The following is a 14,507-nucleotide window of genomic DNA, read 5'->3' on the forward strand; positions in this document are numbered from 1 at the left end:
GGTATTTTTACAATAAATGTTCCGTCTGGTGTCATTTACTAAAAAAGCTTGTAAAACATCAACCCTTTGGTGCACAGACAATTGACACAGCTCTTTTTTATCAGGACAAATTGAACTTTCAGCATATTTGTGTTACATTGATGTCACCTGAATGTAAAATAAGTTATGGGACCATAAAGACAAATGAAAAAATAAATCGGAAATGAAATCACTCAAATATTTATTGAAATCACACACAAATAAATAAAAGCTAAGCAATTTTCCTCTGGAAAATAGTTTTTTCATGTCTTTGGAGTCCTGGAGCACAGGAATAAACATTATAACTTGTACAGAACAAAAACTATTGACATTTTTCCAAAAGAAGTCCAGGCGTTTGGGGCCTCATGAAATTCACTGGTGCCAAGCCTCAAAACAGTTCCAATCAGCAATCACACAGAGGGCCACATCACAGGTTTTGCATTTCTATTTTATTTATTCTTTTATTTATTATGTTCTTTTTATTCTTTTATAGTACATTTATACTACTACAATACTTTTTTACAGTAAATAAATAAATGGCACTTTAGCTGGGTCTATCCTGGTAATCTAGTTCCTCATCTGTCAAAAAGCTCTGTTCTCCTGAAAATCCTTCATCCTGCAATGCACCAAAATAGACCAGCGCTTTATTTACGTCCATTTCGCTGTGTTTCTCTGTGAATCGCCCGTCTCCGTGAGTCTCTCTCTCTACACTATATCAGCGCTTGGTTCATGCGTAATGACGCACACCAATGTTTACGACGGATCAGCCTGTAATTGGTCAAAAAACATCACGTGAAAACATCACGTGATATCCAGAATGTCCGCTAGCATCGAGCTAGCGGCAAAAATGACGGAATATTTATGAATTATGGACCTCAAGATTATCAAAGTTTGACATAAAGCGTTTGGATTCATTGCTGAAAACATCTGAAAGGAAGCACAAGTTCCAGGCTGGATAGAAAACCTTCTGTAAAGGCTAGAAAGACACGAAAGACACCCCCGTGATGGCTAGCTCGTTAGCTTTCTGCTGGAAAAAACGGTAAGAAAATCGATAAATCTGTCATCGAGTTATGTAAACATTTATCCGAGGTGGCCTGTGACGTCGTCGACGATGCCGTCGGGCTCAGGGGGTTAATAGGCTATATATATATAAAACATACTTTGAATAAACTTAACTTATTAATAACTTAAGTTATTATTAACCCAGCTGCAGTTTGATTGATAGTTATCTGTTTTTGCAAATTAAGTCTTCTGTTGTAAATGTCCCAAATGGGAGACGTTGTGCAATTGTGCTATCAGGCGTGATCCCAATTCCTCAGTTGAGTTCTGACGTAACGTTGAATGTGACTGACTGATAGGGAACATCTTATAGAAGTTTTTGAAAAAGGGCATAATAGGTCCTCTTTAAATTGTAATTGCTTTTGAATTTTGAAATTGAAAAAGTGTACTTTCCATTAAAAAAGTTTCTGGACCGGTCTGGACTGTGAAGGTTTTTTAAAAGCTGTATGCATTTTCGCAGAAAATTTTACATTTTCTATGTCCCTGTACTTCATCTCCAACCCTGGTTTTTGGTGACATTTCATCTGATTGAAAAATAATTTATCTTTATGACATTTTTTAATTAACAAAAAGTCAAATTATAATAAGAAGAAAATAATTAATAAATAATTACTGTGAGTTTTGAATTATTATGATAATACATGTTTTCCGTGAATCGCAGTTATCTAAAGATATTCTTTAAAGCAAGGGCATATGTCAGGACAAAACGTATTTCTCCGACAGGTATGCGGTCTCTTGGAATCGGAGGTGCTTTTGAACGTCTTGAGTGATAATTCAGTAATTATTTGCCTGTTTTCATGGTGTGAGTGTGCGCACGTGTAAGTGGTTAAGAGAGAGTTTAGAAGTGTGCATACTGTGTGATTTATATTTATGGAATTTTATGAAGGCAGAACAAATCAGGGGTCAGACAGTAAGTGCATCTACTGTGCATTATTCTTTTCATGTCTCCTAGTTCATTAGGTGACCTCTTCATGTTCTACTTTTTTCTTTGAATACTTTACTATCTCTGTGACTGTATAGATAGGGAAACAGCAAGGGGCAGAGTGAACCCATATGGCAAGGAACTCGTACAATATTTCTTTAAAACATAAAGTGAAACACAAACAGTGACCCCAAAAACTATTTGTACACTTAAAGTTATACTCAAATCACTCACACTCATATTGTTCCCAACCAAGACTTTTGTTCATCTTTGAAAAACCCAAATTAAGATATTTTTTTGTATATTCCATACTCCATATGAATCGAATGGTTTAATCTTGTCTTCTGAAGAGACACGAGTGCTCTATGTAAGTACATTTATACTTTTTTTTAATGTAAAATTTTTAGTTGCAAGGTTTAATGGAGGGTCAGAAAAGTCAAAATTGCTGAGTATGAAAACAACAACAACAACGATGTTTTTTTTTTTCATTAAATAGTTGTGTTGAGCAGTCCCACTTGTCTGTGTGACAGACCAAAGCATCATAGCTGACGCAAATCTTTTATTTTTATTTTTTTACTGCATTAAAAATAATGTTCATGTGTTTAATACAAGCTAGCAAGAAAGCTATTTTAGTTTACTGTAAAAAATTGACCATGTGGATGTCATTGGCAGAGCTATAGAGTATATTATGTTGATGACACGAATTTGGGAAGGGACATAACAGAAATGACATACTGCGCCTTTAAATATTACGGTTCATCTCGAGGGTCCAGTCACAATGTTCTATTTAAAATAATCCAGCTGGCTTTGGGAACTGATCACTCTGAAAGGTGCATAAATCTCATCCTCTGCCATTTTTGTGTTTCATGCCTGTGGGTTTGATGAATGCCTGTCATAGTCTAATGTTTGGAGACTGTTGCTTTTTCAAAGGTGTAAAATTGTGATAAATTGTTAATGCTGATTTTGGGCACATAGTGCATGTGTGTGTATGTGTGGTTCATTGGAACACCTTGGTTCATGGAGTATTCTGTTTATAAATTGGCAGAATTGTGAAAATGTGAAAAATGATACCTAAAGATAATTAACACACTTCATAGATATGATACATCATACTTAATACAACAGCTCATTCTACCATGACATACAGTAGCAAACATTCACACTAGTCGAAAACAGTAGGTACTGGTAGCCACAAGTATCTTTTTAACTTAAGGTATGTTGCATTATTTGGTATCTTTCGCTTTTTGTTGTGTTAAATGCAAGCACATGCTACTTGTGTACTGTAATTATCAATGTTTTATTTTTCATAGAAAATGAAACCTCAGCGACTGTAATAATGGAATGAAAAAGTGCTCCATATGAACCAATTACAGGTTCATCCAAACATTACTTCCTTTTTCAGTCATATGTACTTACAATGTAATCATTACATAAGTGATGTCTTTTTCTGTTAATAAATGCTGATGAAATGGACAAATTAAAAATCTTCTCAGCATTAAGGCAGGTCATCAGGTAAGAGACTGAAAATAAAAGTTTGTCCATAATATTCTATAAGAATGACTTTCCAAATGAAGCACATCACTGTCTAACTCACTTTAATATTTTACATCTTTTGTACTTTGATGAGTTTGAGAAAACTAGATTTGAAATATGTCAATCTGAGCATGATCGGTGGCAGATTCATGCATTCTGTATCAAAGTAATGAGAGTGATCCATAGTTTAGTCTACATTGGTGTTGACTGCCTGAAAATCTGTGTACTAGATTTTGAGAAAGACTGTAAATCTTGACCAAAAATTCTCGGTACGTGTGTGTTTATCTACAGAAGACCCAAGTATTTGGACACTTTAGCTAAATTAAAAAATGTACGGTATTTCAATTCATGTGAGTTAGCCACAAAAACGTAAAATAGTTACTTATTATCATGAGATTATGGTGGCATTTGTGAGAAGCACAAACCCAAAACGAAAGGTTACTTTGAAGACAAAATAACACTTTTTTACTGTGAAAAATATGACAAATTTATTGAGGTACATCTTTATGAAGTTTTAAATAGAACTACTCTATGGAATTTGGAACTGTTTTAGTGAAAAAATTAGTTTGTTAAATTAGTTCTAAGTTCGTTCTTAGAAATAAAAAAACCTCTGTATCATCACTTTTTTTGATATAATATGTTTGAAAAAACTTGCTGATAATTTACTCACCCCCATGTCATCCAAGATGTCCATGTCTTTCTTTCTTCAGTCCAAAAGAAATTTTTTGATGAAAACATTCCAGGATTTTTCATATAATGCACTTTACTGGTAACCAAACGGTTCAAGGTCCAAAAGACTGCAAAACAAACTGCAAACTGTTCAAAGGGCTTTAAACGATTCCAGACGATGAATAAGGGTCTTATCTAGTGAAACGATCACTCATTTAAAAAATAAATAACAAAGTTTAAGTTTTATAAGCTCAAATGGTCGCCTTGCTCTGTACTGTGATGCGCGTTCGTGACTCCTGTTCGAACTCGTTCAAAATGAACAAATCTTTTTTTTTCTAAATATTTATTTAGATATTTAAACACTGTTATGACCAGTGTACGAGTAAGTGTTTTGAAAACATCTAACTATAATTTACAGACAATGCATCATGAAATTGTTTACTTAGGGTTTGTGATGCAGCTGCTGTCATAGCCAATGCAGTTGACTCTCCATTAGCCTACACTGTGCCATGTTTATGAAATAATTTGCACTAAGCAAACATGCTCTGAACAAACATACAGTAATCCTTCAATGTAATCAGTTGTCCTGAATTCTGAATCCCTTGCCAGATTATAACCACTTAAAGTTAAACCATCCACTTGTTCTTGTTGCTGCGATCCTTCTAAAGTCTGTACTGTAGATGCGCACAAGCTGTTTTAACAAAGCAAAAGTTCTTTTATTTGTCCTGTTGTCAGGAGTATGTCAAAAAACTGAAAAGGCATTTGTATCCCGGGATGGGCAGTTTCGGCCCCGGAGTGCAGCTGTCCTGCAGAGTTTGACTACAACCCTGATAAATAAATAAAAACTCCCCTGCCTGTAGCTTTAGTAATCCTGAAGGCATTGATTAGCTTGTTCAGGTGTGTTTGATTAGGGTTGGAGTTAAACTCTGCAGGACAGCGGCACTCCGGGACCTACGTTGACCCATCCCTGATTAAAATTGGCATGAAACGGATGAAGTTAGCAATAGTCTTTGTTCCTTATTAAGGCGTATATCTGAATGAAGCGGCTTTTCAAACAATAAAAAATGCTGTGGTCACATGTTGTCCCATCCTCACGTCAAGTAAAGAAGAGAAAAGAAGATATTTACCTGAAAATCAACATTTGTGAGAGTTTGAGGGCTGAAACTGGTTTGAGGGGAATTGATCTAATTTTGTGTCTCTGGAAAATAGTGATATATGACATTGTATTATGTTGAATGTCAAAGTTTAGTGCTGGTTGGTCACATGATAATGACAACATGGCGATTGGCGAATGTAGGCCTATGTAATGCTCATACTACACACTATTTCGCTGCAAGAGTTGTTTTGATAGGTCACATGAATTTTTAAAACAATGATGCACACTGATAATTAATTTTAAATAAGTATGCAATGTTCTATAAAAAATTAGAAATGTCAATTTAGGTGACTTTAAAGTATGGGGCACTGACATGAGATCACAGCAATATATCCAACGATCCAATGCATTTTTGTTGGGCAAAATCAAGTCCCGGTCCAATTTTTTTCCTTGTTTGAGAAGCCATTTCAGATATACGTCACAAGGGAAATAATATCGAAACTTTAAACAACTGAAAGTCAAAATAAGTCTATGATGATGATAAATATTTTTTGAGGAAGTCAAATGCAAATGTATTTGCCTGTCAGTTTTGGAGCTTGGTTAAATAAATGCTCCAGGATCCAGGAAAATTATATTTTTCTTGTCATGGCCCTTTAAAGAGTGCAACAAGGGTCATGCAAATGCAAATCCATCAGCTAGTTAGAAAGAATTTTGGGGGCTGTCCTTTTGGGAAATATCCTTTTAACACATTACCTCATACTTACAGAAAGCTTACACCATCTGCAATGAACCCTCTACATAATGTCATGGGGTGAAGAATCATACGACAAGGGGGGCTCATGCAAAGTACCATCTGTCTCTAACAGGAAGGGGCAGCTAGAGTCCAGTGCTCGGAGTACCGGTTCCGAGGTGAGGGCCGTCTTAATGTTTCGGAATGCTTCCTCCTTTTCTGGCGTCTAGTGAACCTTCTCCGGCTGTCCCTTTCTAGTCAGGTCTGTCAGAGGGGGTCTTGTTTCGGGTCTTGGGGCTGAGTGGATCACCTCTACGTTTTTCTCTTGCGGTCAGATGAGACCCCTACCGACCTAGAAACCCAGGTACTTTGCGTTGAAGAGCACGAGGTGGCATTTTCATGGGTTAGCGGTGAGCCCAGCCTTCCAGAGTTCTGACAGCACCCTTCGCAGATGGTCTAGGTGGTCTTCCCAGGTTTCGGAGTGGACCACAACGTCATCGATGTAGGCGGCAGCGTAGGCCTGGTGGGGCCGTAGTAAGATGTCCATCATTCTCTGGAATGTGGTCGGTGTCCCATGAAGGCCAAAGGGTGGGGTCTGGTACTGCCAGTGGCTGGTAGAGGTGGAAAAAGCAGTTTTAGGCTTTGTGTTTTCAGAGAGCGGTACCTGCCAGTAGCCCTTGGTAAGATCCAGTGTTGAGATGTACCAGGCCCTTCCCAACCGGTCCAGTAGCTCATCGACCCTAGGCATGGGGTAACCATTAAATTCAGAACCCTCGTTTAGGCGGCGGAAGTCATTGCAAAAGCGGAGGCTGCCGTCAGGTTTTGGGACCATCACAATCGGGCTGGACCTTGTGATCACCTCTAACTTTTTTTTTAATATTTTTTGTACTTCCTCCTCAATAGCCTGCCAACGGGCCTCAGGGACACGGTAGGGTAGCTGCCTGACGATGACTCCTGGAGGTGTGCGGATGTCATGCTGCAGGACGGTGGTTTGCCCAGAAAGAGAAGAGAACAAGTCAGAGAATTGATCAATTAGGTGTTGCAGCTCCCTCTTCTGGGCAGCTGAAAGACAGGGACATCTACCACCACAGGGTCAGAGGTGGCGAGGGCGGCGAGCTGGTCTCTAGTCCTAACCCATTTTTTAGGAGGTTGACATGGTACAGCTGCTCGGCTCATCTCCTTCCCGGCTGCCGCACACGGTAGGTAACTGGTCCAATTCTTTCTACCACCATGTAGGGGCACTGCCATGTGGCCAGGAATTTGCAGAAAGTGTTGGGGACTTGGACCTTTACCCGATCTCCGGGCTGGATGCTTTGGCAGTGGCCTGGATGAGTTCATGTCCCCGGGCAGACTTAGGCAGTGGCCCCACAAGGTCCATCCCGATGCGCTTGAAGGGAACCTCGATTATTGGCAGAAAAATCAACGGAGTGGGGGGTGGAGTCCTCGGTGATGTCACCTGACAGTTCGGGCAAGCCTGGCAGAAGTGCTTTACTTTGGCCTTCAAGTCTGGCCAGGTGGAAGCAGATGTCCCGCCAAGGGACAGGGTCTCTGTACTTGTGCATGGCACGACTAACACCGCTTTCTCCTCTCTCCTTCGCTGAGTGACACAATAGAGCAGGCCATTCTGGACAATGACGTGTGGGAAAGGATGGGGGCCAGGCTAAGCTTCTTTGCCCTCGATGACGTGGACTTGGGTCCAACAGTGTTTCAGCCTGTCATCCCCACGTTGTTCCTTGGTGAATGAGTCCCCTCGTGTCACCAGTTGGAACACATCATAAAAAGGATTTTGGGAGGGGTTGTCCGAGGCCAGGAGGACGGGGCGCTGACGAGGTCCCCAAGTCAGCCTCGGTCTTTGGCGGCTCCTTCTACTGCTGGCAGGCAGCGTCAAAGCGGCCAACAGTCACTCCTACCTCCATCAGCCCGGTCCAGCTGAGATAGTCACTCTACAAGTTGGGTATCCCCGTGGACACAGGTTATAGGGAGAAAGGCGGAAGACTCTGATCAGGGGGACAGATTGTTCGAGTGGACCAGGCTTACCACACTACCAGAATCCAGGATGACCCAAACCGGCTTCTCGTTGACCCTAACATCGGCTTCAGGGACTCCAACTGGTAGATTGTTATGAACAATGCAGCCAGCGAGACAAGTTCGAGCAGGAGGCCGTGAACATGGGCTCGTCCCGCGGTGAGGGAACCGCTGGTCTGTCTACTTGTCCCTGAGTGCTCTTAGCGTGCGTTGCTCGAGGGTCAGCCTTTGAACAAAAGGCGGCGCTCACTCCCCAGCCTCTCGCTGTTGGGCAGCGTTTGCCAGTTTGATGGCTTCAACAAGTTCCAGGATGGTGGTTGGGTTTCTCATCCCGACCGCCTGTCGGTGTGAACGGGGAAGAGCACGAAGCAGACAGTTGATGACAACACGTTCTGCCACTTAACTGCCTGTTGGACCCCCTCCAGCAGCCAATGCTGCATGAACCGCATGAGTTCAGAGGCCTGGGGATGGGCCGGTTGACGGGGCTTATACTCCCAATCAAAGAAGTATTGAGCAGCACATACTGGAGACAAACCCAGGCGGGCCAGAATTTCCCGCTTTACTTCGCCTTTATCACTGGGCGGTGGCGGCGGGGAGAGAAAAGTATGTGCTTTTCACCAGTTAGGAGAGGGGCCAATACCTGTGCCCAATCCTCACGCTGCCAACCTTCAGTGGTGGCTGTGACTTCAAACATCTGTAGGTACGCTTCTAGGTCATCGTGGGGGGTCATCTTCGTTCTCAACTTGGCAGCTTGAGTTCGGTGGTCTGGCAGTGGGACGTGCATTGCTGCAAATTCCCTCTCGCTCTCATCTTGGCTGGTGGCGAGATGCTCAACTATTCGTTGCTGGCGGATACTAACCTCGGTGAGCCGGTTGAGAAATTCTTCACTGTTGGGGTTGGATCACTCACCTATGGCAGAATCAGGAGAGGGAGGGAAAAAAAAAAATCTAAAAAAAAACCAAAAAAACAATGAGAGCAAGAGCTTGTTTGTGCTTTTTTCATTCACTTGGCCACATTCTCCACCAAATGTCATGGGGTGAAGAATCACACGACAAGGGGAGCTCATGCAAAGTGCCCAAGAGTGGATTTATTTACAACATGAAGAAAAAAGAACAAAGAAAAACTTGGTGAAGTGCATTGCCTCTTCCTTGTAGTGCAGCGACTCAGACGGAGGAAGCTGAGTGGCCAACTGCTGCTTTCTGGAGAAAGATAGAGAACAGGCATTAACGTTCTGTCTCGTGCAGAAATCTCTCTCCATTTGACACAGTCCATGTGGCTTATGTAGCTGTTTGCTTGATGGAGCGCGGCCGGCGCCGATAAGCCCGTGACGAGGACATGCGCGCGTTCCTCGTCTGTTTCCAGGACGACACTGATGAATCCTCTGGGTGCTTGTCACAATAAACATATCAATCCTGGCCATGTTTTTCCTTCAATAAAGAGCTCAGGACATAATCCCAGACCTCCGTCCCACACAATATTGGTTTCCCAGTTTTATCATCAGCTCACTGACCAACTCCCTACAGGAGCAGAATGGGGATGTGGTGAAATCTTAGAGCCTTTGCAACGGATGAAAACTGGATCTTTATCCAAACAAGCCTCGAATCTAGAATGGAAAAATAGTTTCTCAAGTCAACTGAGAGAAAACAAGGATTACGAAACCTGCATGATCATCCCAAAACATACTGTAGTTCTTATCAATATGAACAGATTGCTTTAATAAATATGGCTACTGGTGGATTCAGTTTATAAAGAACTATTTGTTCATCTCAGTAATTGCAATTTCCAGTCATCACCTACTGGAAACACTCTCCAACCTCACAGAAACCTCAAAGTTCCCACACCCACTTATAAACCTATTCTACAGGGCCTCTTGGGTAATAGATCTGTTATGAGAGTGTAATGTCTGTTTTCATGGCCAAGATTAAGACCCATTTCTGTCACGTTAGCAGCTTCTAACAGGGAAGATCAGGACTTCGCTCAGCTCAAAGAGAAGAATGTTTGGGGAGCTCTTTATGTTTTTAACAATGGAGAGAAACTTAATAGAGTAAGTTTACACGGCCAGACTCTTTCAAGCAAGAGACGCATGTAATAATACACCTCAGGATTCGGAAGCAAAATACAACTTTGCATCGAAAACCTGAATGATTTGTTTAGTTTGGTAGTTTACACCTAAGCTAGATAGTTTTTAAAAAACTTGTTTTAAAAATTAAAAGCCATCGAATTATAGGCAAATAGCCTCACTGAAATAATCATATTAAAACAAACACAACCTTTACCATTTTTCTTTGTTACTGTACATTTAAATGCTGATTTAATCGAACATTAACATTATTATACACAGCTTCAGTTTTGTATATTTATGTACTGTATTTTTATTTGTAAATATCGCCACCTTTCAGAAAAAAGTGGTATTGCAAAATGGTGTTCCACATTAGATCTTTACTGTAACTAAATGAAAGAGAAGGGTATTCCTGCACTACCGGAGGCTGCAGTTTTAGGGCCGCAGTTTCAGGACCCTAATTTTCTGTTTCAGCGCTACCTAACGAACTGGATCACCAAAAACAATAATTTAACCCCTTTCGTGACAAAGATCACAGACGGACCCAAATTATTGTTGTTCAACATTCATTATTCGTTAAGCATCACACTCTTACTCATAGAGCGATGGATGGATGGATGGATGGATGGATGGATGGATGGATGGATGGATGGATGGGGTTACTGACATTCTTCAAAATATCTTCTTTTGTGTTCGTTGGAGGAAATACATTAATACAGGTTTGGAACGACTCACAGGTGAGAAGGATAAATTATGACAGAATTGTCATTTTTGGGTGTACTATCTCTTTAAAAGGATACTCCACCCAAAAATGATCATTTACTCACTGTCAAGTTGTTGCAAACCTCTATGAGTTTCTTTCTTCTGCTGAACACAAAGCAAGATTTGAAGAACGACTGGAACCAAACAGTTATTTGGCACCATTGACTTCCATAGTAGAAAAAAGAAATAAATACTATGGAAGTCAATGGAGCCAAAGTTCCAATCGTTCTTCAAAATACCTTCCTTTGTGTTCAGCAGATGAAAGAAACTCATAGATGTTTGCAACAGCTTGAGGGTGAATAAATTATGACAAAATTTTCATTTTTGGGTGGAGTATCCTTTTAAGTCTCTCACCAAAGTCGTTTTTGAGTAAATGGCGCCATCTATTGAGTGTTAGATTTGGGGACTTTCAATACACATAATGGCTTTTATAGCCTACTGTATATTATTGTATACTACTGTATATTCTGTTTTCCTCATACTTGACACACACACGCTTCTTTTATTGCTGTCTGTCTTGTTTATTTGGATAACAGGAAGATAACTATAGATGATATTGTTACAGATTTGATGTCGCATTCAGGTGTCAATAAGTGTATCTGTAAAGAAAATATTGTTTCTGACTAAAGATATACACTCAGATCTTATAGCTTATGTGTATGTCCTCACTTTCAGACGTTTCTTTAAAGATTTTAAATGGTGATTCACATTCTAGCGTCTGATGTCATGTTAAATAGACCTCCGAGGCAGGAAGTGCAGCGTTTAACACACCCAGCTGATTCACTTTGCTCAGAAGTCAGGCCTGTCCTTCTCCAGTTTAGAGTAGTCCATGTTGACAGAGAAGAGCTGTGGGAGGGGACAAATTGGTTCATTTATATTATTAAATATTAATACACTAACAAAAAAGTACAGATTACAACCATCATGAGACTATCTGGAAGGTTACTATAATAACTAAATATAAAAAGCTGCATAATCATAAATGGGCAAAAACAAGTGGTCTACGTAAATGTTGCTTTCACCTTGTACTGGTCATTTGGTCCAAGTTTATTCCATGGCTCTGGGTTGTTCTTGCGATCCCATCTGTTGACAGATTTCAGTCACTTCTCCATATGTTTGACAAGGTACTGAATGAAAAGGTTACTCACGAGCAGTCGGGGTTCTTCAGAGCGAGGCGGCCCAGGTAAAGCATAGACATGGTCGCTCCACCACCGATGAAAATAAAGAGAGGAATCAACTTTAAAGAAAGAAAGAATTATAAATAAATGACGGAAAAATGACTAAGCTGGTCAACAGTCCAGCTGAACAACCAATGACCTGCCTATAAATATTATGCTGCCTATAAATGTCAACCCTGTTATCAGATTAAACCCTGGGTTTAGGCCTGTTTCCTAGAATAAGGCAGCTCACTAGGTTTTGAGACACTGACGTTCTCTGAGGGAATTAGAACAAGGGTTTGCATATTGATTCTGATGTACATGTAAGTATATTAAATCCTGAACTGCAGACTATAGGCTACTGTACAAGAAAATGTCTAGAAAATGTTGCCACATTAGAATTCCTTCACACAGGCTAATGTTCTGTCCTAATTTTCACGCTTAAATCTTGTAAGACTCGATAGGAAGCTTTAATGCTAAATGAATAAAAGAGGCAAAGCTGATTTAACCTCAATGCCCTTGACAGCTGCTGAACAGCCATATATGACAGATACCGCGACCTACACCGGGCGTACGTGCTCAGGCACTGCTGTTATATGGGGAATTCACGAGCACACGGTATATAGACAGAAATATATTTGATAAGTGCCAACACACTCTCCATCATGACATCCGACACCTTACCAAACAGCCTATTTAAATGAAGTGCATCATCCCTCGAGCAGAGGATGTATCAGCAAACGTGACGCCTGAATTCTCATCATTAACAGACATGAGCATCATCAGTATCAATTTTGAAGTACTTACAGCCGGGTGGCTTTTCAGTTGTTTCAGTACGGTATTCAGCATGTCAAAATCCAAAAAATATTTCTATACAGCAGGATTTAAAAAGGCGTTCGTCGTACACTCATCTATGTAGGCGCGTAAGTGGAGTGTGAAGGGATGCCTGATATAAATGCGCTGTGGAAGAGCTTGTGCAGTTGCTCGGAGTGTGTTGTGTTCCGTTCTGGCGACAGCCGACAGAGGGCGCCCATGATAACACATTACTCCATTGAGTCTTATTCACACATCGGGAGCGAGATATGGAGATATATTCATCGTCCTTATCAAAAAAAAATCAAAACTAGGCACTGTACTGTCGTAGTCAGACAAAAATATCGAGGTCTATTAGATACTGGTGAATAAAAGTCAAATATTTGGCCAAGACTTCTGCAATAGCTTACATTTCGTTTCTTTGGATCCTCATGTGAAATTCTACAAACTGGTCACGTTATTTTTTTTAAAACATTGCCCAGTTTCACAGACAAGGCTTAAAGGAGTTCACTTTTAAGAAACTTTTGCTGATAATTTACTCACCCCCATGGGCCATGTCATCCAAGATGTCCACGTCTTTCTTTCTTCAGCCGAAAAGAAATTAAGGTTTTTGATGAAAACATTCCAGGATTTTCTTTATATAATGGATTTCATTTGGGGAGCAAACAGTTCAAGGTCCAAATGAGAGTTTCATTGCAGCATCAAAGGGCTTTAAATGACACCAGGCGATGAATAAGGGTCTTATCTATCTAGGACCCTTCGAGTCATGACTTGTAAAAAGATTTGTTCATTTTGATGAACGAGTTCGAATTGTAGAGTCCCGAACGCACATCACAGAACAGAGCAAGGCAAGGATTTGCCCTTTGAAGCTGCACTGAAACTATCTTTTGGACCTTGAACCGTTTGTTTGGAACCGTCTGAAGAAAGAATGACATGGACATCTTGGATGACATGAGGGTGGGTAAATTATCAGCTAAAGTTTTTTTTATAGTGCACTAGTCCTTTAAGTTCAGCCCCCCACTAAAATGCATGTTTAGGCTGTTTGAACTGAAACTATATTAAAATATGTCAGTGGCATTTTGTCTCAAAATGCACACAGTATGTTTTTTTCCTAAAGGCTTGTTTATAAAAGCTATTTAAACCAAATTTCCTAATTTAAAGGGTTTAAAGTTCACCCAAAAAAGAATTCTTTCCATTTACTCACCCTCACGTCGTTCCAAACCAATAAGACAATAAGATCTTCAGAACATAAATTCAGATATTTTTAATTAAATCTGAGAGCTGTCTGTCAAAGAGATCGTAAACTATCATCCATTTATATATATCCATAAAACATCAACAAAAATTGTGCATTAAATGAGCACATTGAATAAAGTAATACTTTGCAGTCAAATAGCTTATGTTTAGCAAACACTTATGTGCAAACAGTACAGACCACTCAACTGAGCTTACATTCATATCCAGATTCACCTACACAAGTATAAAACTAACATTTATATGTTCAAGGTACACAATTTTAACATTTCTTAAACTAAAAAAATATATACTTTTGTAAAAAGCACAAATGTAAAGGGTGAATGTAAATATGACCGGAATTCACCTTAAATCCAATGACATGAACATACCTACTGAAATCCACCCACAATACCCTCTTCCAATCTTTT

General features: G+C 40.1%; 1 protein-coding gene across 1 annotated transcript; it reads right to left on the reverse strand.

The window, feature by feature from the left end:
* Window positions 1-11,370: 11,370 nt before the first annotated feature.
* On the reverse strand, window positions 11,371-13,042 carry coxfa4b (cytochrome c oxidase associated subunit FA4 b). Its single transcript, XM_039655353.2, has 4 exons — window positions 12,838-13,042; window positions 12,022-12,110; window positions 11,896-11,956; window positions 11,371-11,719 (listed from the first exon to the last, which is right to left on the reverse strand). The coding sequence occupies exons 1-4, from the start codon at window positions 12,877-12,879 to the stop codon at window positions 11,663-11,665; spliced, it is 249 nt and encodes an 82-aa protein (XP_039511287.1). The 5' UTR covers window positions 12,880-13,042; the 3' UTR covers window positions 11,371-11,662.
* Between the last annotated feature and the right edge of the window lie 1,465 nt (window positions 13,043-14,507).

This window comes from Pimephales promelas, chromosome 17 (genome assembly GCF_988280905.1).
Source record: "Pimephales promelas chromosome 17, fPimPro1.hap1.1, whole genome shotgun sequence".
NCBI lineage: Eukaryota > Metazoa > Chordata > Actinopteri > Cypriniformes > Leuciscidae > Pimephales > Pimephales promelas.